This window comes from Pseudorca crassidens, chromosome 15, assembly GCF_039906515.1.
Source record: "Pseudorca crassidens isolate mPseCra1 chromosome 15, mPseCra1.hap1, whole genome shotgun sequence".
Taxonomy (NCBI): domain Eukaryota; kingdom Metazoa; phylum Chordata; class Mammalia; order Artiodactyla; family Delphinidae; genus Pseudorca; species Pseudorca crassidens.
Genome location: NC_090310.1, coordinates 17,158,563 through 17,182,783, shown reverse-complemented (window position 1 = coordinate 17,182,783; position 24,221 = coordinate 17,158,563). Strand labels below are relative to the sequence as shown.

At 44.7% G+C, this 24,221-nt stretch overlaps 1 protein-coding gene across 7 annotated transcripts in view; it reads left to right on the top strand.

The window, feature by feature from the left end:
• Positions 1-24,221, top strand: part of KATNIP (katanin interacting protein) — a 200,858-nt gene that overhangs the window by 75,674 nt on the left and 100,963 nt on the right. For all 7 annotated transcript variants that reach the window (XM_067706309.1, XM_067706308.1, XM_067706311.1 and 4 more), the window contains one exon: positions 20,903-21,170. In XM_067706309.1, the coding sequence (XP_067562410.1) occupies positions 20,903-21,170 (268 nt within the window). The remainder of the gene's footprint in view (positions 1-20,902; positions 21,171-24,221) is intronic.

Sequence of the window (24,221 nt, the reverse complement as noted above, 5' to 3'; positions counted from 1 at the left end):
AGAAGGAGCCGGCTTTGGAGCCAGCAATGGGAAAAGCATTCCAGGCGGAGGGAACAGCGGGCACGGATGACCTGAGGCTGGGCTTGTTCAAGGGTGCATGATGTAGATGTGATGTGAGCCAAGGGAAGTTAGAAGGCGATGAGGTTGGCGGGGCAGAGGGGCAGACCTGGCACGGGTAGGGATGGAGAGTTGAATTTTATTTCAAGGGCGTCGCTCTTATAATTAGAATGAGTATGTAAATTATCTCCATGGTTATATACAAGCTAAATTTTGGAGAGGAGGCAGAGTCAAGTTGCTAAGCCAGTCCTGCCCCATTTGCCAGAATGAGACTGTTCAGCCACGGACCCGGGCTGCAGATTCCAGAGCCTCACCAGGAGGACAGACTTCCTTCCGCATGTGACCTTCTGTACCAAAAACCTGCTTTTCTGAAATGAAAACGACTCAAAAAGGAGATGGGAATGTCATCCAGGAAACGTTCCTCTGATCACCATTGCATGTTGGTGTTTCCTTCTTTGCTTGTAAAGGAAGGACGATTTAAGGAGCAGGGGATCACTTTGTTTCACATTCCGGCTGCAAAAAATCTGAAAGTTAAAGTTAATTGCAAATTTTTGTCTTCCTGGAAAAAAAAAAAAGTCCTTTTCTATGGAAGGACCCAAAGACCTTGTTTCCTTAAAAACAGTCCACAGAAATGGGATTCTTACAGTGGGAAAAATCGTGGACTTTATTGCACTCAACATGCACCTCCCACACGACACAGACAGACAGACAGACAGACAGACACACACACACACACACACACACACACACACACACGCTTTTGAATCAACCAAAAGGTTCTCTGCTCAGGATCAGTCTGTGCAAACAGCCCTCAGCTTCCCTTAGGGAGGCGGGTTTGAAGCCAAGTTCAGTCTGTTGCAACCCTAGCCCCGCCCCCTGTCTCAGAACGCATGCATGCCCTTCAAGCAGGAGGCATGCTCGTCCTCTCCTCCTTTGGCCATTTGGTACCGCCTGTTAATTGAACATATACAGTCTTCCTTCTTTTGCAAGCTTCCAAGCTCCCTGCAACACCACGCAGCCTGTCCCTCACAAGCTATTAAGCTCCATTAGCATTCCTGCGTGAGCGTGCTCTGAATCAGCATCTCCCTGCTCACCCGCAATTAATTTTCTCCACTGTGAGTGCCTGATTGTATTTCTTCCTTCCCTTTTTCTCCCCAGCTTGAGGGGGCACTCCATAAGCCTTCACAGTCAGTTTCCCCTTAGAGTTATTTTCCTGCTAAGTGAAAGAGTGAAATGGCCATGCCAGTTTTCGGCAAAGACAGAAGCCTTAATAGATGCAATCTGAACAGAGAAGGAAAAATAATGCCTGGCTACGTGTACTCAGCCCCCTCACACTGTTTGCAAGTGCAGTCTGAAATGGAGCAAAGGAATTGCTGTCCGCATGTGTACTTTTCATCTGACCTTCACTGTTGAAACACACCAGCCTTTTCGCCTTCAGTCAGATCCTTAGTGAACTTCAATTTCTTGGCACTCTGAGTTCACAGACCCGCATATGCAGACGTGTTCTGTTGGCCTTCACCCCCGCTGACTGTGCCTTTTTAAAAGATGTGAATTACTCGCTGACATTTAAGAATCAGGAGAGTTCATGTCAAAATCTGAATTGGGGGTTTCTCTTGAAAAGTCGAAAGATTTAGGAATTACATTCTTAAATGACAGCCGCGAGTGGAGCTGGGGGTCAGCTGTCCCCTTAGACAAGTGTGTGCTGCATGTACCACAGTCCCCACCATGCCCCAGGCACCATCTAGACGCTGAAGCTAAAACAGACAAGTACATAATATGCCAGCAGATGATCGGGCTTGAAAGAGAACTAGGGCAGAGCAAGGGGCTAGAGAATGTGGGCAGAGGCTGCCATGTGATATGGGAGGACGGGGCTTACCCTTGATGAGGTGCTGTGTGAGCAGGGGCCTCAAGGAAGCCAGGGAGTGAGTAGGTAGAGAAGAGCTTCCACACACAGGGAGCAACAGCTGCAGAGGCCCCGAGGAGGGAGGACAGCAAGGAGGCCAGTGTGGCTGGAGGTGAGTGAGCAAGGGGACAAGGAAGAGGGGGTGAGGCCAGAGACGTAGCCAAGGCTTAGATGGCACTGGGCTTTGAGGGCTGCGCTAAAGGTGATGGATTCTACTTTGGGTCAGAGGAGAAGCCATCATAGGGTTTTGTAAGCCATTGTAGCTTAACAACTCCAGGGAAAGGAGGACACCTCTTTCTTTCCAGAGAGTTCTGCCTAAGTGCCAGGTCTTGGTTATGTTGGCTTGCCTTGGGGTGTGTGTTACAATGGATAATAAGGCTCCATTTAAATGCTTTCGGCTCCATTTAAGGACCAGGAATGAAAGTACACATTTTTTTTTCTATTATTAAGGTATCCTTTTTTTCCTGACAATGCATGATCAATGTTAAAAATTCAAATGATAACACAGAAAATAAAAGTCCTCTCGTAATCCCACTGCCCCAGAGATTAGTGCCGTGAATAGGTGGGTATATTACCATCCAGACTAAAAATTGCATATATTCATTATTTTCCTTGAAAGTATATATTAATGATATCCAAGATGAGATAGTTGATCTGGAACGTTCCAGTCCTGGCCTGTTCCCAATGAGTGGTATTTTTTGCATTATCTTATCTGTCCCTGAGAGCGTGACAGGTGATGGGAAGAAGATTGGCCCACTCCGGCATCTCCTGGAACACCTTCTCTGAGTTTTTCTTTCCATTGTGTAGATCCTGGAGTGGCGTGAATTGGATATTTGGCCACAATTGCAATTCAATGTTTTGAAGTCATTGTTACTTGCTGACACATACAACAACTAAAGACCTGTCTTAACCCGTGTGCCACCGGCAGGGCTGCCACATGTGGACTCTGCTGTGGTCCATGAAGGCTCACCCACCTGTCGGTACAGTGTAGATTATGGGGCTGCGCCATCACTGGTGGAGCATCCCTCAGTGGACCAGCCCACCCCGCTTTGTCCCCGGCAGGGCTCCTCAGCAAATCCCTTCAGTCACCCTTCATTAATTTCAATGGTGAGACTTAAAAAAGGAAGGATCGTTTTTTAGGGCAGTTCTATTGCTTGGGAACTTCTGCTGTTTCAGATTGCCATATAAATAACCTTTGAGTGAGTGCCTTTTTAAAAAATTTTATTTGTTTATTTATTTATTATTGGGTCTTCGTTGCTGCGTACGGGCTTTCTCTAGTTACGGCGAGCGGGGGCTACTCTTCGTCTTGGTACGTGGGCTTCTCATTGCAGTGGCTTCTCTTGCGGAGCACGGGCTCTAGGTGAGCGGGCTTCAGTAGTTGTGGCACGCGGGCTCAGTAGTTGTGGCGCACGGGCTTAGTTGCTCCGTGGCATGTGGGATCTTCCCAGACCAGGGCTCAAACCCATGTCCCCTGCATTGGCAGGTGGATTCTTAACCACTGCACCACCAGGGAAGTCCCTTTTCTTGATCTTTTATTGTTCTTTCCGCATAAATGGGATTATACTATCCAGGCTATTTGATAGCCCCACTGTTTTTAATCAACAACATGCCAGGGCCATCTTACCACACCAGTACTCACTCAGCCATCTGAACCCAGTGGCTCTGAGCACTGTTTAGCTTGTTGGTGGCCAGAGTGTGAATCCCGGACCACTTACCAGCTGTGTTCCTGCAATGGTGTTGGTAAATCAGGGATGAGTTTGATCAGATGAGCTTTAAGAGCGAGAATGACTTAGGGAGGCATAGAGACCAAGAGAGAGAAAGAGGACCCCATACATCTCCAGGGACGTAAGTTTCTTTTACTACGCCCAGTTCTCTCTGCTTGCACCTAGGATACCAAATCTCCCATCAGCACCACGCCCTGTGATTTTAATTTCTCCCTTCTGAATGTACATGGACGCCCCAACCCTCCAAGCAGTATAGACAGAGAAAGGATCCTCTTAAGTATTCAGGATGTAATGGTAAGATGGACTTTCACATCCTAACTGTCAGGGGCCAGGGTCTTCATACCAAGCAGCTGGGCCATAGGATAGACCCCACGAGAGAGTCTCCATTTACACCTAGGAAAACAACACAGATCACAACAGGATTGGATGTTAACAAAAAAGCCTCTGGCCTACCCACCAGAAGATTTCAAACAACACACAAGAGGCTTGACTTAATACCACTATTTTCTTTAATGATAGTAAAAGCTCACATTAAATGAGCACTTACTCAGTACCTAGCACTGTGTGGAGTGTATAACATCCATCACTGCATTCATTAACCCTGCAAGTTACTTGCTAGGAATTTTCATTCTCATTTTATAGTTTGAGGAAACTGAGGGATGAGAACTGATGTTGCTCACCAAGGCCTCAGAGAAGCCCAGACTGGAAGCCCAGACCCCAGGACTCCTTGTTCCATAAAATTAACAATCACAGGCCGGGAATTGCGCTGAGCTGTTTTTGGGCAGGGTCTGTTGTGAATATCATTGATGTTCTGCCTAGGAGGAAGGTGTTCAGAGGTGGCCATCCATTGGTTCTGCTAAACTGTTTTAAACAACCTGGAGAAGACCTCTACTCTGACAAATATTCCCCCAGTGAACCCTGAGCTGGGAACATTGATGAAAAATGTTTTTCAAAAGTGAAGTCCAATGAGGAAACAACCAGACAAAGCCAAATTGAGGGACAGTCTACTGGCCGGGATTCTTCAGAAATGTCAGTTGCATAAGAGACAGAGAAAGGCTGTTACAGATTAAAGGGGGCTAAAGAGATACCACAGTTATGCGATGTGAGATCCTGGGAGGTTGGGGGGATTGCTCTAAATTTAAGGATGGTTTGGAAAAATTAATAAAATTTGAAAATCATATTATATTAGAAAATAATACTGTATTGATGTTAAATTTCCTGAATTCAGCAATTATATTGTGGTTATGTAGGAAAAGGTCCCTGTTCTCAGGTTTCTGAGAATTGGTGAAGAATTGTTGAATATAGGTGATGGGTATTTGGGCATTAATTATACCCTTCTATTATACTATGCTGATAAATTTTCTATGGGTTTTACATTTTTTCAAACCAAGTTTTTAAAAAGCCAGTACATTAAGGAGGAGATAAGCTGCTTCAGTAGAGCTAAGCATCAGCAAAGGAAGAAATAGAGAAAAGTAAAAACAAGGAGACCTAGTTTAAAGAGCTTAGCAGGATTGTATTGATGTCAGTTTCTGGACTGTGCTATTATGCTGTTGTTATACGGGATGTTACCGTGGGGGAGGCTGGATGAAGGGTACATGGTATGGCTCTGTATTGTCTACAGTTAGCTCAAAACAAAAAGTAAAATCTAACTAAATAAAAGAAACACAAATGTCCAAGTCATATCATCCAGAGATTTTGATTCTGGTTCTGGATTTGGACTCAGACATGGTTCCTCTGTTTAAGCACCCCATGTGACTGTAATTTGCAGCAATATTTGAGAACCACCGTTATAAGGAAAAGATAGAGCCATGGATCTTAAAATTTGATATACACAAGAATCACTAAGGTACATCAACAGATGAATGGATAAAGAAGATGTGGCACATATATATACAGTGAAATATTACTCAGCCATAAAAAGAAACGAAATTGGTTTATTTGTAGTGAGGTGGATGGACCTAGAGTCTGTCATACAGAGTGAAGTAAGTCAGAAAGAGAAAAACAAATACCGTATGCTAACACATATATATGGAATCTAAAAAAAAATGGTTCTGAAGAACCTAGGGGCAGGACAGAAATAAAGATGCAGACATAGAGAATGGACTTGAGGGCATGGGGAGGGGGAAGGGTAAGCTGGGACAAAGTGAGAGAGTGGCATGGACATATATACACTACTAAATGTAAAATAGATAGCTAGTGGGAAGCAGCCGCATAGCACAGGGAGATCAGCTCGGTGCTTTGTGACCACCTAGAGGGGTGGGATAGGGAGGGTAGGAGGGAGACGTAAGAGGGAGGAGATATGGGGATATATGTATATGTATAGCTGATTCACTTTGTTATAAAGCAGAAACTAACATACCATTGTAAAGCAATTATACTCCAATAAAGATGTTTAAAAAAAATAAAAGGGAAAAGTAAATAACAACAACAAAAAGAATCACTAAGGAGATATATATATATATATATATATATATATATATATATATATATATATATATATATATATATATTTTTTGCCCATGCTGGGTCTTAGTTGCGGTACGTGAGTTCTTTGTTGCGGCATGTGGGATCTTTAGTTGCATCATGCGGGCTCTAGTTCCCTGACCAGGGATTGAACCCGAGTCCCCTGCATTGGGAGCATGGAGTCTTAACCAGTGGACCACCAGGGAAGTCCCACGATATTTTTTTAAATGCATATTTTAGGTCAAATTTTTATGCTAAGAGAGTTGTTTACAGGAGGTAGCACAGTTTTTAACAGATGAACTCCTGGGGATTCTGAATCAGAAGGTCTGAAGATTAGAGTCTCTCTCAAATGGAAGGAAAGTTTTCGAGATCATTTGGACTTTGTGGCTTTGATTTGGGGACTATAAAAGAAAGAAATGTTAAAACTGGAACTCAAAATCTCATATGTCAGATAAAATTAAGATAACTGTAAAGTAAAAAGCAAAATAAAATAACAACAAAAATCCGGAGGTTCACAAAAGCCAGAAAGGGATGAGAGGGGGCTCTTCCCTTGTCTTCAAACCATATCCTGTACTTCTGGAAACTCGGGTAGGAGAGGATGTCACTTAATAAATGAAAGATACGAAAGCATAATAGCTCCTGGCAATATCTCCTGTATTATAGATCAGTTTCTCTCCAGAATATTGATCATTCGTATTAAGAAAAGACTAAATTATATTTAATATACATATTCTTTTAAGAAGACAAGGACGTCTTATCTATTTTAGAAGTACTTTCATTTAAAATTATTTTATTTAGGTTTTTGACTATTTAAAGGGGTGAATTTTAGATAAATAGAAAATTCATTTTGTATTATTAAGGAATTATTATATTAAGAAAATGAATATGCACCCTTCATACATGGTTTTCTCACTTCGGTCACATTCAAAATATGTCGCACATTCAAAATAGGTCTCAAACTTGAGGAAAAAAATTCAGAAAAAATAGGGGCATGTAAGAGAGGATTTCTTATTAGTTACGACTTGAAAAAGTTATGCTTAAATTCAAGATAAGGGTAGAAATATAGTGATAAATGGAAGAGGATATATCCAAAGGGGAGGGTTTGAACCCGTGACCTCAAGGGCCAGCTTCAGCTCACGGGTGTGTTTCATTGGCTGGTCTGGTGTTGTGCTATAATCATTATTGTTGCTGTTTTATGGGGTTGGCCAAACTGGAAAAGAATCCGAACAAACTTTTTGGCCAAACCAATATTTTGAATTAGAAAACTTTTATTCTGAGCATATGCACCCTTCACTCTGCCGTAGTCCTCACCTCTCCCTGTTGTCTGACACTGTGTCTCCCATTGCTGTTTCACACGACGTTACATTTTCTGAAGATGTAGGGAGCTCATGGCTCCTGTTTTAGGGAGGAAAAAGAACCAGTGACTGTGACTCAGCAAGTCTGGAGAGGGTAGTTTGAGCTTTTCTATAAACTCTGTGGGGACTTGGCTAAGTCACACTCTTTTAGAGCCCCATTTCCTCCCCTACAACAAAAAGGGATAGATTAGATATTTCCTGTGCCTGTCAGCTCTGAAATCATACATCCTAAGGGGGAGTTTATAGGTGTTCCCATATTGCAAAATCCACAAGAACAGAGGATACGTGGTAGTTCATGGAGCCCTCCACTCATCCATTTCTGAGGCTGTTTGCAAGTTACATATTTAGAGCTTAAACACCCTCCCCCCCGCATCCCAGATCTAACCTTCATGATGGCAGAGACGTGTGCTATCTCTTGCCTGCCGTGTCTTTGGCCCCTAGAAAAGTGCCTGGCATAGAGTTAGTTTGCAAATCTTTGTTAAGCAAGTGAATTGGGTAGTTGATTGATTGAATCAAGGAGCTAGCGTGGCAGAGAGGTTGATTAGGCACCCTGGCCAGCCCACACATAGCTGAGTTCAGTTATCACATCGCTAAGTTATAATTATGATGACAGTATTTTCCAAACTATGAATCAGGACACATAATCTGACAAAGAATTTCTGTGCTACTTGGGGTAGAAGTGTCAGTTTGGGAGATATAGCTTGGATTCTGAAATATTGGGATTTCTGGCAGAGGGTGCTAATTAAAATGAAAATTTAAATGACATGAGTGAGGGGGGGTTGGGGGACAGTAGCAAGGATGGCACTTGGCCTGGGTGTCAGGGCATGGTAGAAACTAGTGGGGATGTAGGGAACAGTCTCTACACAGCTCAGCTGACCGTCGTAGGGGCCCGGTGGCGCCAGGCTTTCTAATTTTAAAAGAAGTCAAGTATCTGGGCTTGTTTGTGTTCGATTTCTCCCATTTTTTTTTTGGTAACTAATTCACGATTTTCTATGAACGAAACGAGATGTACCTGCTGGCCAGGTGTGGTCTTCAGGCCACCAGCTTGCAACTTTTGATTTAGACAATGAAAGCTTTGTTAGCTCCTGACAAGAGAAGAGGAAGAGGTTTTTTCCTTTCCAGTGACACTTGAGTTAGCCCCTCTGGTACCAAGAACCATCAGGGGCATGGCATCCTGAATGTACCCAGAGATGCCCAGCTGGATAGCTCAGACCAAAGGACCACCTGGCTAATGGCATCAGGAAGGTCCCTGCGCAGGTAGGTCAGACAGCACAAAGCCAGCTGAGCAGGAATAAGTCAGTGATGAGCATGAATGATTTGTGTGGAATGATGCTGAACAAGCACTAACTACCCATAAGATACAGGTCCAGAACTGAGAGATGTAGTAATCCTTTCACCTAATAGAGCATCCCTGTAAGTGAAGATACTGGATGGTATTTGACTTCCTAAAGCATCCTTTTCAATCTTAATGAAAATTTAAAATGATCTCTGAATCAATACTGGAATAAATAATCTTTTTTATTTCTTGCATTTATAGTCTACTTAGAATTTCTTAGGTATTTTCACATTATTTTGTCATTTTATATAACCTCTAATACATGAGTGATTTCTCATTAGAAAAGATTCAAACAATTAAGGAGTAAACTGAGTAAAATAGGAAAAGCTCTCTCTACCACCCAGACACAGCAGGCCCAGCTTTCAGTTCTATTGAGCATGCGTACTTTATTTATTTTGTCGTTCATTCATTCATTCATTCATTTACTGTTGTCTATTTCAGTTCATTTCTGCTTTTATCTTGATTCCTTCGCTAAACTTTTTGGTTTAATTTATTGCTTTGATTCTCCCCCCACCCCCATCCCATAACCTGGCTTCTTACTTTAAATGCTTAATTGCCTTATTTTCAGTCTTGTTTTCTAATACAGCAATTTTAAGCCTATAAATTTTCCTCTGAATACTGCTCTGTCCTTAGCTCACAAATTTTGCGTGTATGTAGTGTTTTCATTGTCATTTACTTCTTTTGGTTTGTGATTTTAGGGATTTTTTTCTCTTTATTTAGAAGAGTTTTACAAATGTTCTAAGTAGAGAGTTTTTGTCTATCTTTCTGTGTTAATTTCTAATTTTACTACATCATGGTTAGAGATTGGTCTGTTTGATTTCTGTTGTTTTGGAAGTTTTTGAGACTTTGTTTGTGGTCTACCAGATAATTTTTATGAATGCTCTATGATATTTCAAAAGAATAATCATTCTCTTTTTGGTATAAAGTTCTCAGTATATCTATTAAAGCAAGCTATTAATTATGTTATTTAACCAGGCAATTATGTATGTCCCAGTATAGTCCCAGACCACCTATATCAGAATCACTTTGGCTTCTTATTAAAAATGTAAATTCTCATACCCCGTTCAAAGATATAGAGCTGGGTTTACAGGGGGCATGGAGTGCTCAGAGTCTTCATTTTTAATAGGACTCCCAGAAAATTCTTATGCTCATTAGCAAACCACTGCAACAGAGCCCCATTTAATTTTTGTCTATTTAATCTGGGTGATTTCTGTGAACTTATCAATGTTCCCTTATATTTCTCTGTTTTTGCTTTAGACATTTCAAATCTGTCATTGTGTATATAGAGAGTCAAGATGTTTTCTGACAGGTTGTTTGTTTAATCCCTATGAATATATCAGTGTCATTCTCTTCGTCCCGTTTAAAGCACTAGGTGGGCCTTTTCAGTCTAAAGGCTTATGTCTTTCTTCAGCATTGGAAAATGTTCATTTATTATTGTTGTTTTATTATTTTCCATTGTTTCTGTTCTATCCTCTGGAACTTCTCTTGGACAAATGTTGGCCCAGATCTTCAAGTCTCTTAATTTTTCTTTCATATTTTTCTTTTTGTCTTTTTTTTTTTTTTTTTTTTGGCGGTATGCGGGCCTCTCACTATTGTGGCCTCTCCCGCTGCAGAGCACAGGCTCCGGACGCGCAGGCCCAGCGGCCATGGCTCACGGGCCCAGCCACTCCGCGGCATGTGGGATCTTCCCGGACCGGGGCACAAACCCGTGTCCCCTGCATGGGCAGGCGGACTCTCAACCACTGCGCCACCAGGGAAGCCCTCTTTTTGTCTTTTTATACTGTTACCATGTGAAATTGTTTGGCTTGAATTTCTAGCACATTTAATTTGTCACCTTTTAGCTCTTTCTGTACTTAGTTTATCTTTTCCAAAATGTTAATGATAAAATTAAAACTTGAGATCTCTAGCTGTTTCTTTTTCATGGATGAAATGTCCTCTCAAATCTCTCCAGGCATATTAATTTTCAGGATTCTAAAGTCTTCCTCTGCTTATTCTATTAACTCGCTTTCATTGGGTGTTCGTTCTTTTGTTAATTAAATTTTGTCCCAGTCTTCAGAGTTTTGGTTTTCCCAAATGTTTGGTCATTCTCGGTTGTCTGCTCATCTTTGTATTTGAGAATCCTACTTCTTCTGCCTGTTCTATTTAATATAACCTGACCTTGATGTTGGTTGGGGCACAACATGCTCCGGGAGGCTGTGTGCCTTAGCTCCTCTTCCAGGTATGGGAACTCCTAGCTTACTTTGGGGAAAACAGCCTCCTGGAGCATTGCCCACATCCAGGCATCAGCCTGTGTGCACTTAATACAGCTGGGGAGGGGCCAGCAGCCCTAAAAGCAGCCCCCAATGAATGCCCCAGGGCTTCCTCTCACTCCACCTTGACTCTGGACTCAGCTACACACACACACACACACACACACACACACACACACACACACACACACACACAATTCCTTGTATGGAAAATTTTACTGCCGTTGTTTTGGTCCATAGTTTCTTCTGCTTTTACTGCTTCATAGATGTGATCTCTGCTTTCTTGCCTTTCAAGAATTCCTCAAAATTTCTAGTGATCCAGCAGCATTCTGTGTTGTTTGGTCTCTATCCTGTCATCCCTATCTGATTTCCTTCTCTTGGTCGAAAGATCAAAAGCCACCCTCCCACCCCTGCTCTGGGCAGGCTCAGATGAGGCAGCCACAGCACACTGATGCCACAGGGTTTGCCCAGGGCCTCATAGCCAGGAAATGGTACCCTTCTGCTTCCTGAGTCTGTGCTCTTCCTCTTATATCACTCCACTCCTTAAGACAAGGATGGCTTTTTTCTTCATAATAATGGACATTTGAGGCTGAACTCTAGGGGGCTTCATAAATAAATTTAGCTTTGAATGAAAATCAGTGAAAGAAAATCCAAGGTTGAAAGCAGGCAGTAAGAAAGTAGCAGAAAACCAAAAACATCGCACAGGTACTTGAAGCTCAGATAAAACTCATATTTTCCTAGCCATAGTTCCATCAGAATAGATGTAGGGAAATGTGATTTAAAAAATATACAGCATGGACCCTATAGTTAGAGCTCAAGTCACTTTATTCTGGGAAGTTTGTGATCTAGATGCCACCAGGCTTGAGGTGTGGACTGGTAAGCCTCAGATGTGGGTTCTTGACTCTCGTTATATTGGTAATTTCTTATGGAATGGCTGTCTTTATTGCCAGATTATAAATTCCATGAGAACAGGGACTCTGTCTTATTCCTCACTCTATCCCTAGCACTTAGCAATCAGACCTGCTTACGGGGACACATATATTCAACAATAAATGAATGAATGAAAAGAAGGACAGATTAGTTAATTAACCCCTCATTGCAGGGTAAAAATCATTTCTGAGTCAGGCAGTTTAATATATGTAAAATGGCTCATATAAGGCAATAGGAGTTGGTGGGAATTATTGCAGCTAACAGTGCGTGCAAATCCCACTTTTATAAAATTGCCAATCAAATGAGGACATCATTGGGGGTTCGCGGCATGTCCATGACCTCTACGCAGAGACTGCTGCTTCCTCTTGAGGACTCAACGTATCCAGTGTGGCTTCATGGGCTAAACATCTGATATTCTTGTAGTCAGTGTCAATAGGGTCTGAGAGATAGAAAAGAATATGCTGTCATCTCAATGTTAAATTTTCTGTAAAACCTAGACCTCTGTTAGAGCAATCACGAAACACTAATTCATAGCTATTATCTCATTGCATCCCTTCCACAAACTTGTCAGGTTGTCAGGGAACATTTTCCCACGTGAGAGGTGGGGGCTTGAGGCTCAGAGACTTGCCTGGGGACATAGGGCCTCTGGAGTCGGGCCTGGAACCCGCACCCAGAACTTAGGCCAAGCTGTTCCCTGTTCTAAGTGGAGTTAGGGGCTTAATGCTTCATCCACTAACACCGAACACATACTTTAACACATTCAGTGGCCTCGTGGCAGCTTTGTGGCAAAAGCTCTTACAGGCAGGTGTCATCAATTTCGTGTAAGCCAATGGGTGATCACAGAGCGCCCGACTTTCATCTCACTCTAGAGACCACTGGCTTCCAATGCATTGATGCCAGGCAGGGAATAAACGTGGGCATGGAATGAAAAACCTGGACTTTGGAGTCAGACAGTCCTTCATCCAAACCCTGGCTCTGCCCTTGCTAACCACGTGACCTGGGGCTGCCATGTAAGTGCCCTGAACCTATAAGCTAAGGGCCCCTACACACAGGGGTGGTGGGAGGCTGCAGGGAGATGAGGTGTGTAGAGGGGTTAGCCTGGTGCCTGATATGTAGCAAAAGCTTTGTAATCAGCAGCTGCTGCCATTGTTATCACGGTTGTGGTTGCTATTGTTGCAGACATTTCATGTGCTATGGTGACCCGGTTTTGCTCTTTTCCTAGCCCAGCAGAAAAGAGGAAGATCAGGCATGTAAGGCACTAATCCACTGACCATGAAACCTCGGCTGCGTTTCAGTCACTGGTCCAGCATCCTTCCTTCCCTCGCCTCCCCCTGGCTCTCTAGCAAGAAGGCCCATTTGTATACAGTCCCATCATCTGCTCCCCACCTGTGGTATTTGCAGTCTGGCCTTCATGCAGAAGGCTTTCTGTTGAAAGGGCTTGAACTGAACATTTTAAGGGCTGAGCATTGAAATTGCATATAACAAGGTTTTAAAGCAAAGCTATAAAGTGAGTTTTCACAGAGCTTTTTCTGGATGACAGCTTCAAAGCAACTGGTAGATGCCCTAGCAGGGTATCCCTTTGAAGTATCAGCAGGTTGGCTTTCAAAGCGACCAACCCAAGGTCCTCATCTTTCCAGGTAGAAAGGATTTGAACAGCTTTCTCGAGGGAATGTGGCTACTTAGTTCATCTCCCCTGTGCCCCTGGAACAGATGGTTTTAGATCACGTGGGCATTATAAGGGCCTAGGTTCTTAAAGTGTGCTCACCCAGTGTAAGCAAATGTATTATTTTCCTCTGTGAACAAGATAGCAGTAATGCAGGATCTAGGCTTCTTTTATATATATATTTACTATATATATTTATAGTAAATACAATTATGACATTTAAATTTGCATTAATTTGCCAGAAGCAAAACCAAATTGAAACAGAATTATTGAAATTCAGATTTCTTTATCACAAGAGAGATTTCTTAAAACATCCCATCTGTTTAATAAATTATGAACAAAATATTAAGAGATCGGAGTTGCCATTTTTTAAAACCCTGTTGTTTCCATTTAAGATGGATATGAATTGACTAATCTGCTATGGAAAATGAGGCCAGGTTGCACCCACACTGCCTGCCCTCTTCTGTTTTTTTTTTGTTTGTTTTTTTTGCGGTACGCGGGCCTCTCACTGTTGTGGCCTCTCCCGTTGCGGAGCACAGGCTCCGGACGCGCAGGCTCAGCGGCCATGGCTCACAGGTCCAGCCGCTCCGCAACATGTGGGATCTTCCCAGACCGGGGCACGAACCCGTGTCCTCTGCCTCAGCAGGCGGACTCTCAACCACTGCGCCACCAGGGAAGCCCCTTGTTGTGGTTTTTGTGAGCTTCGCTAAGAGCTTAGGTTTAGAACATTGCATTTTGGTCCATAACCCGGATACGTACAATTGTCTAATACAGTTGACCCTTAAATAACACGGGTCTGAACTGCATGGGTCCACTTGTACGTGGGGTTTTTTTCAATAAATATAGTTCCTGTATTTTCATTTTACAGATCTTTAAGTATGGGGAGAAATTTGTGTTCGGTTAGAGATCACAATATGCGAAATCAAAAGAACTGGGGTTTGAGTCCTCTTCTCTCCAGACTGTTTCAGCTTCCTGCCCTTGGGTGAGCCATTTATCAATTCCTTTGCTTTTGAGGCAGAGATAACAGTACATGGATTTTCGACTGCATGGGGGGCAGGGCCCCAATCCCCATGTTGTTCAAGGGTCACTCGTATTTCTTTAGTCTCTAAACGTCTTCAGTGCTCACCGTTAGACCTTTTATCATAGGGTCTCCTGGTCTGTGTTCTTTATTTTGATTTTACTTTTCATTGTTTGGATTTTGTCCTCTGGAGGTTTTTTTCTGAGAAGGACTTATGGGTGCTATATTTATATTACCGGAATTTCTCCCTGTTGAGATTGGTGGCTTGTTACTTTTAAATCTGGACCACTTGAGTGGATACAGTAAGTTAGACGCTGCCCATCACCTGCCAGCATCGAGTGCCGCAGCTCACCCATTTCTGAATCCCTCTTTTGGGGACAAGATGTGTTCCAGGCAGGACTAGAGATCAGTGACTATCAGACAACTGGCCGTTCAGGGTCCTCCACACCACTGTTCCTACCACTCCTATATGGAATTTATTTATTTTCAGGAGTAAGGATTTAAACATAAATGTAAATACCTGATATTTTTCTATTTATAAAATTGAAAACATGCTTATAATAAAAAATTAAGTAAAACAAAGCAGAAAACAAAGTCCCCATAATGCCACCCCAGAGAGAATATTGTTAAGAGTTTGATGTTTCCAGACTTTTTGTATGCCTATATGTATACATACTAATATAATAATTTTTAAAAGAATCAGGTTTATACTATATGTACATTTTCCAACATGCTTCTTTTTACTTAAACATATATCTTGCTGTCTTTCTGAATCAGTGCATGAGACCTACCTCATTCTCTGTAAGGGCTGCCTGGGGCTCCGTCAACGCCTGCTCTATTAGTAATTTAACCCATCTCTTACTAATGAACATGCAGGTCATTCTCTTTTATAAATGATGCCTCAATGATCTTTGCGTACTTAAGAATGAAGGGTAAATTCCTAGAAGGGCTGGGGTGAAGGGTATGCACATTGTTAATTTCTAGTCAGCCATTTCTGTCATCTTGGCCTCCAAAGTACATCTCAAAATGCATCTTCTGTCCCCACCCCTGCTTCCACCTTCCTCTTTACCTGCTACCGCAGGTGCAGCTGTCTGCTGTCTGTCCTGTTTGCATCCTGGCCCCGCCTCTCAAAATCCACTTGGTATCCAAGTGATCTTTAAAAACAGAAATCAGATAATGCTGTATTTCTGCTTAGCACCCTTCGTGACCTCTCATGGTACATGAAAGAAAATCCAGACTCTACTCCGAGGCCTACAAGGCGCTGCCCCTGTGACCCCCTTCCTGCTCCCCGCCCTCCCCTCCCAGTGTGTTTGGTACCCGCTGCCCTCCAGCCATTGCTGCCTCCAGGCTTTTGCCTCTGCTGTTCCTCCTGACATACCTTGTGCCCCAGACATTCACTGGGCGTTTCTTTATCACCCAGCATTCCGTGACCAGCTTTCAACAGGGCTGCCCTCAGCCCACTCACTCTTGGTTCCATCATGCAGGCAGGCTCTTTCCTGCCCAGTCCTGGCCACATCTGAAACGCCCCTGATTCTTTTTCTTCGTGCACTGATTGCCTGAAGCTTCGCCATCTTACTCCCCACCATTACCTCAGCCCTCAAGGCAGCGCCTGTAGCACACCTGCGTGTGTGAATAAACGCATGATAATGGTTGCCGTGTCTTCTTCCCCACTGGCTGGACCACAGAAGTGAGTCTGTTTTACACTTGGATAGTCTAGAAGGAGCAGGGAGCTGTGGCTGAGGGCACACGTCACGACCCTGCCACTTAATCATTGTGACAGGTCGGACCAGCTTAAAGGCTCTAGGCCTCGGTCCTCCGACTTGTGGGGACTCCAGAAATTCAGTCACTTAAAATAGGGGGCTACCACAGGTGAAGGTGACGAAGAGGCTGGAGGGAACCTGCTCAGCTGACCGTGGGTTCTAGAATCCTAATGCCCCATCCAGCTATTTCCTGGAACTGGCAGTGGCTGGTAGCTCCACTCGGCCTTAGGCATCAGTGGGGAGGATTCTGGGCCCCGGGACCGACCAACATCTCCTGGACAGTCACAGCAGTCTCCCATCCGGGAATCTCCCAGTTTAGCTGGCATCGCTTTTATCGTTTTTTCCACCGTGACTGGGTGAGAATACCGGGTTTGCCCCCTGTTTTCTCACCTAGCCTTGCCTCCACCCCTGCAGAACAGAGAACTGAAGATGATCCCATCTGAGATGGGTGGGGTGGACCGGGAACCGGGACCAACTGCTTATCCTGCTGTGGCCGGAGTTCACGTTATCACCAAAGCAAGTTGCACTCCACCCATCTATGTTGCAGGGTCACTGTGTGGATCAAATGGGGGAGGGAGTTGAAAATGTTTTGTAAAGTCAAGGATTACTAGCTTTACAGGCACTGCAGTTGCTGTTAACAGCAGGCCCCCCAGGAACTCAGGTCTCCCCACGGAGGAGCAGTCAACCTGTTCGCCCTCCAACTGCCGACCACAGTCAGACTTTGAAGACATGAGCCATGGCTTCAGTCTGGCTTCTGTGAAGGTTGCATGGATCACATCAATACACTCAACTAGAAGACCTTGCTGTTATCTTTGAAATGCCATTGGTGAATATGTGCTCACTTTAATGTAGGGTTTTTCACTCACATCACTGTTGACATTTGCCCAGATAATTCTTTGTTGTGGGAACTGTCCTGTACATTCTAGGATGTTTAGCAACATCCCTGGCCTCCACCTACCAGATGCCGCTAGCACTCCTTTCCCCCAGTTCTGACCAAAAACATCTCCAAATAATTGCCAAATGTCCCCTGGAGAGGGGACAGCATCACCCCAGTTCACACCACTGCTTTAATAAAACAGTTCAGTGACGTTGGGATTCGTTAACCCATTATTATGGGTGGCAAAATGCAGATCAGAGGAGTTAAGTAACTTTCTAAGAGTCACATCACTAATGCCACCGCCAAGGCAGGTGGGTGCTCTCCACCCCTGCCTACAGCTTCTACCCAGTCACTGACATAAATTAGTCATTCAGCACGTATTTGTCAAGCATCTACTATGTGCCAGGCAGTGTTCTATTTGCTCGATAAATATCACTGATACTTGATATTGGGCAGGGCGGGAGGGAGAGAGCTATAAAAGATCAATAGCTATATTAGTTTCCTGGGAAATTCCCTGGTGGTCCAATGGTTAAGACTCAGTGCTTCCACTGCCAGGGGCCTGGGTTCAATCCCTGGTCAGGGAACTAAGATCCCACAAGCTGTGAGGCATGTCTAAAAAAACAAAACAAAAAACAAAAAACAAGTTTCTTATTGCTGCCATGACAACTTACCACAAACTTAATGGTTTATCTTACAGTTCTGGAGCTCAGAAATCCAAATTCCGTTTCATTGGTCTAAAATCAAGATGTCAGCAGACCTATGTTCCTTCTAGAGGCTCTAGAGGAGAATCCGATTCCTTGCCTTTTCCAACTTCTAGAGGCCACCTACATTCCTTGGCTTGTGCCCTTTCTTCCTTCAAGGCCAGCAGGGTAGCATCTTCTCTCCTCCCTAACCTCTGCTTCCACCCTTGTATCTTGTCTTTCTGATGCTGATCTTCCTGCCTCCCCCTTAGAAGGCAGATATCCACGATAATATCCCCCATCTCAAGATCGTTAATCACATCTGCAAGGTCCCTTTGCCATGTAATATTCATCATCCAAGGTGATTAGAACATGGACATCTTTGGGGCCCACAACAGTCTGCTCTCGGGCCCCCAAAGATTCATGTCCACCACACATGCAGAATACTTCCATCCCATCCCAAGTTTCCCAAAAGTCTCAACCCATTACAGTAGCAACTTAAGTGCAAAATATCATTTAAGTCTCATCTGCTCAAAACTCCAAAAGCTCATTATCTATATCTAAATTAGCTAGGGGTGAGTCTATGGGTATTACTCATCTTAGGGCAAAATTTCTCTCCGTCTGTGAACTTTTAAAACTAGAAAACAAGTTATCTGCTCCCAAATACAGTGGTGGGTCAGGCACAGGATAACAGTTATAGACATTCCCATTACAATAGACAGAAAATTAAAGGGAAAAAGGAGTCACCAAACCCAATCAATTTTGAAATCCAACTGGGCAAACTCCATTAGGTTTCAAGGCACAGGAATAATTCTCTGTGGCTCAGGATTCCGCCCTCTGGGCCCATGGCTGCACCCTGGGAGTCATTCTTCCTCTTTCATGAAGGGTAGCATGTGTTTGCACCTACATAGTTTTATTAACCTGTTTCCTGTCTGTAGAATTTTGGGAGCCTGTCAGCTTTCTTTAATTTTGTCCTTTCTCTCTCCCACTGAGTCCAAGCTGGCAGTGTTTCTGCTGGTATAACAGTCTGAAAAACCATGTGCATCTCCTCTGTATGTCTCTAGGATTCACTCCACTAGACAAGAGGCTCCTCCACAAATCTTTCCTGGCTAATCCCATCCCTTTTCCTGGCTTCTGCTGAGATGTCTAAGGGGATTCATGAGTCACATGTCTAATCTCTTCAAAGAGCCCTCATTGTGATTGAATACTCTAAACCAGCGGTCCCCAACCTTTTTGGCACCAGGGACCGGTTTCGTGGAAGACAGTTTTTCCACGGACGGGGTGGGGTGATGGTTCAGGCAGTAATGTGAGCGATGGGGGTGAAGCTTTGCTTGCCGGCCCGCTGCTCACCTCACCTAACAGGCCGCGGCCTGGTACTGGTCCAGGGACCAGGGGTTGGGGACCGCTGCTCTAAACTGTAGATCCTTCTGAGGTTTTGGCAAAAGGTTGTGCAGCCACACCCTTCGTTTTTTTCTCCAGAGCACCCTTCCCTGGCTTTTTCATGCTTTTTTTTAGCATCTTTTGCAGTAGGCTGAGAGCTTCCCAAATCATCAGCTCCCAGTTCTTTTTACTTAACAGTTCTCTCAGTCTGTCCCTTTCCTCTAGCATTTTACTCTAAGCAGCAAGAAGGAACCAGACTGTATCTTTAACACTTTGCTTGGAACTCTCTTGAGCTAAATATCCAAGTTCATCCTTTACAAGTTCCTCTTACCATATAACTGTAGGACACAGTTTGGCTAAGATTCTGCTGCCACGTAACAGGATTTTCTGTCCTCTAGTTCCCAATAACATGGTCCTGATTTCCTGAGCCCTCACCAGCAGCACCTTTGATGTCCGTATTTCTATCATTGGGCTTTTTAGGATGGTTTCTCTAAGATGATCAAAGTTTTCTATGTGGTGCTTCCCACTTGTACATGAGCCCTCACTAATTCAGTGGGTCCAGGAATAAGGACTTGGACATCTTTGGGGAATCATTGTTCAGCCTCCCACACAACCATTAAGTTTATGGTCAACCGTAAACCTGATTGCTTCTCACGCTCTCACAACTATGTTAGTTACTATGAGGGCTACAGGGATAGCATAGCGAGGCTAACCAAACATACTGGTTTCCCCAGACAGTCCAGTGTACACTTTCGTCCCAGTATAAATGTAGCAGTGCCTTTATTCCCCTTCCAAAGTATCCTGGGGACTTCCTTGGTGGTGCAGTGGTTAAGAATCCTCCTGCCAATGCAGGGGACACGGGTTCGAGCCCTGGTCCGGGAAGATCCCCACCCACATGGCGTGGAGCAGCTAAGCCCGTGCACCACAACTACTGAGCCTGCGCTCTAGAGCCCGTGAGCCACAACTACTGGGCCCGCGTGCCTAGAGCCCATGCTCCGCAACAAGAGAAGCCACCGCAATGAGAAGCCCGCACATCGCAACAAAGAGTAGCCCCCACTCTCCGCTTTCCATGACTTAGAGAAAAGCCTGCGTGCAAAAACGAAGACCCAATGCAGCCAAAAATAAGTAAATAAATAAATTCAAAGTATCCTAGCTTCAGTGATAAATTTTTTGATCACTGTAAGTATAGCTTAATGCTTGGTCTTAAGATTGTAAATCTACAATCTCTTAGAGGCAGAAAACATATGAAAAAATTTGCAAACAGCTACAGAAAACCACAATTAATACTATAAAACTAAACTCTGCTCCATCCAGAGGAGAGTTTCTTATTTGTCCCTGCCCCTTTGTTTTCTCATCCTCAAAGTGAGGATAACACGTGGGTTGAGATGGTTTTGGTAAACGTTAGCTTCATGGGAATAGTTCTTTGATTCTAATGATCTATTTTCAAAAGAGTTTTTCCTCAAAGGAACATATTTTATTTTTCACTTCTCTTCTTGACTTTTGGCAGGAGCTAAGAAAAAGCCTGGAACTTAGTGTCAACCTACAAAGGAAAGAAGAGGATGGTTCCAGTGATGAGTATGACTCTATCGAAGAAGATGTACTCTCTGAGCCGGAGCCTGAGGACCAGGTGCTGGTGCGTCGTCCTAGAGATGACTCCCCTCTTCCCAGTGGGGACTCGATGCAGAAGAATGTTTCCGAGGACCAGGAGTCAGAAGGACGCCCTCCCCAGGGCCCAGATACCCTCGTAGTGCTGGAATTTAACCCAGCTTCCAAAAGTAAGCTCTGTCTTATGTGGCATATCTTTGCCTTTGATGTCTCTGGATCTAATAATAGGACTTAAATTTCCAGTGGTACTTTGAATTCAGCTTTGGGTAGACCATCTCACAGGCTGGGGTATATATCACTCAGGTCTCTGCTGATTGCAAGAGGTGAAGGCTCCCAGAAGCTTACAGACGACCCTGAAATTTCAGATGGTAAATGTCTGGCAGATAGTTGTAGGGGGCTGTCCTGTGCATTGTAGGAAGTTTACCAGCATCTATGTGGCAACTGGCTAGTGAAACTGACTTGAGCAAAAGGGACTATTTATTGACTTGGATAACTAAGGAGTCCAGGGCTGCAGTAGGACTCATTTCCGTTCCCCTCCCCTCCCCTTCCCTTCTTCCTTTTCCCCCTCTTCTCTCTTCCTTCTTTTGTCTTGGCACCATTCTAAAGTGGGCTTTCCACATATAGACGCAGAATTGAGACACTGGCTTTGCAACTCCATCAGAAAGAGGATTTCTCTTCCTAAAAGCTCCAGCAAAAGTCCCAGACTTGGCTCTTGAACCCACGTGGGGTCACATCTCTGAACTAGTCACTGTGGCTCTGATTGGCCAGGTCCGGCCAACAGGACTGGGGGTGTGGTTATCGCCACCCAAACCACATGGATGGAGATAGTAGTTTCCAAAGGAAAATTAAGGTGAATCTGAAGGAGAAGGAAAGCAGCTGGGCACCAACAGCAGTTGTCCACTGGAGAAGGTTTTTCAGAAATCACCCTAGAAGGTAGAGTCAACAGAACAATGGGTGGGTGGCAAGGAGGGTTACGGTTAGGGCATTCTCCCCAAAGCTGGAGGTGCCGTATTTCCTGAACCAAATACCAAGACCAACCAATGGGGAAGCATGAGTGAACCTAAGGAAGGAGAAATGAGGGAGTGTTTGAAATCGGGCAGTGAGTATATTCGTCTGCCCAGGCTGCCGTAACAAAGTACACAGACCAGGGGTGGCATCAACAGCCACGGAAATGTAATTTTTTTCACAGTTCTGGAGGCTAGAAATCCAAGATCAGGGCTTCGGCAAGCTTGGTGTCTTCTGAGGCCTCTGTCCTTGGCTTGCAGGTGGCTACCTTCTCCCTGTGTCCTCACATGGTGTTCCCTCTGTGTGTCCCTGTGTCCTAATCTCCTCTTCTTATAAGGACACCGGTCATGTTGGCTTAGCACACACTCTGAAGGCCTCATTTTACCGTAACTACCTCTCTAGTGACCCTATCTCCAAATACAGCCACATTCTGAGGTACTGGGGGTTAGGACTTGAACCTATGAGTCTTGGGGGGACATAATAATAGGCAGCTCTGGAAAATCTACACCCCACGGTTGATGTCTCCAGCGAAGAGAACATTTGTCCCTCCAACATGCTCTCACCTCCTTGCTGGGCTGTTCCCTCCACCTAGATCACCACATTTCCTTTCCTCTCCACTCTGACCCATGAAACCTGGCTCCCTGCTTTTTCCTCGAGACTCAGCTCAGAGGCTGCTTCCTCCAGGAAGCCTTCTTGGCATTCCCAGCCTGGCCAGCTAGGTCGGTGCCTGCTCTGCTCCTGTAGCATCATCATGACACTAGTCTCAATGCCGGCAGTTGCCTTTCTCTCCCTCAGGCCTGTGAGCTCTGCCAGGGCACAGGCCAGCTCTTCCCCTCTGTTGCATCCCCAGCTTGCAGCCTTCACCTGCCACATTCAAGCCATTCGGGAAATCTTTAAAATAAATGAAGGGCTATGCCCACCTGCTAAAGCATCTGGTGGTCACAGCAATGAACAGACCCATTTGAATGAGAACCACTGGGGCTGCGTCGTTGCTGTGGATTGTGTTTCCTCCAAGGGGAAGGGAAGTGCTGTGAGGGGGTTGACTGGGCCCCTGCCCTGGAAACAGGGGTGTGGCGGGGATGGAGGTGGGAGTGGGTATGACAGTCACTTCCGGGTGTGGAGGACCAGACCACAGAAGGGGAGCAACTGGACCCCAGGCAGTTTAATAGTGATACTGGACATAAAGCTAAAGGAGAGAACTTCACTTTCTTGCCATTTTACATTTTTTAACAATTAGATTGCTCGGCAGGCCCCGAGTTGACCCTGGTGATGTCTGCTGAAGGCGGCGGGTGCCCAGTCTGCAGTACACGAAGGCGGCACGAACACCCCCTACCGCCGCTCTCAGCCGCCCCTTTCATCTGCAGCCCCCGGCTGTCTTCTCAGCCCCAGCAGGAGACAGGCTCCTACCAAGGGGAGCAAGAAGGAGGCTGAGGGGCCTGTTACAAGGTCTCCCGAGACCCCAGCATGGGATTGGAGTTCTGAGATGGTCCTGAGTGTTTACTCAAGAACAGTCAGCAGTAACCTGAAAAGATGTGCTTGGTTCTGGGCTGTTCATTCATGCACTGGGCACGCATCATGCCCCAGGCACTGCGCTGGGACAAGATGGGCCCACTCATTCCACGTCATTTAATCCTAGCAGGGAAAACAGACAATAAGCACATAACTACATAAATAATAATTGCCAACACTTACTGAGTTGTTACTAATGTGAGCCAAGAGCTATTCCAAGGGCTTTACTTATGTCCCTCATTAAATCCTCACCCGCACATTAAATCTCAACCCCAAGGGAAGTCCTGTCATTGTATTTGTTTTACAGAGGGGAAACTGAAGCACAGAGAGGTCAAATAACTTGCCCAAGGTCACACAGCTAGGAAAGGGCAGAGTGGAATTGAATCTGCAGCAGTCTGAGCCCAGAGCCTGCACTCTTAATCTTTAGGCTAAATAAATAAACCAGATGAAGTTACAAAGTGATAATTAGGCTTTGAGGAGCCAGTAAGTAACCCCACCCCACTCTGCTTTCCCTTCTAAATTGTGAAACAAATGAGAAATGATCATGGATGGAAGGTGAGCAAATGATTACCTCTCCAACTGAAAGTACTGCCCCTCTGCCGTAGACTGACCCCTGACCCCAGATGTTGGCAGAGCTGGACCGCTGATGGCATCCGCATGGTAGAAGGGGGCCATGTGACCTGACGGCACCCCCCGCCCCACCCCAG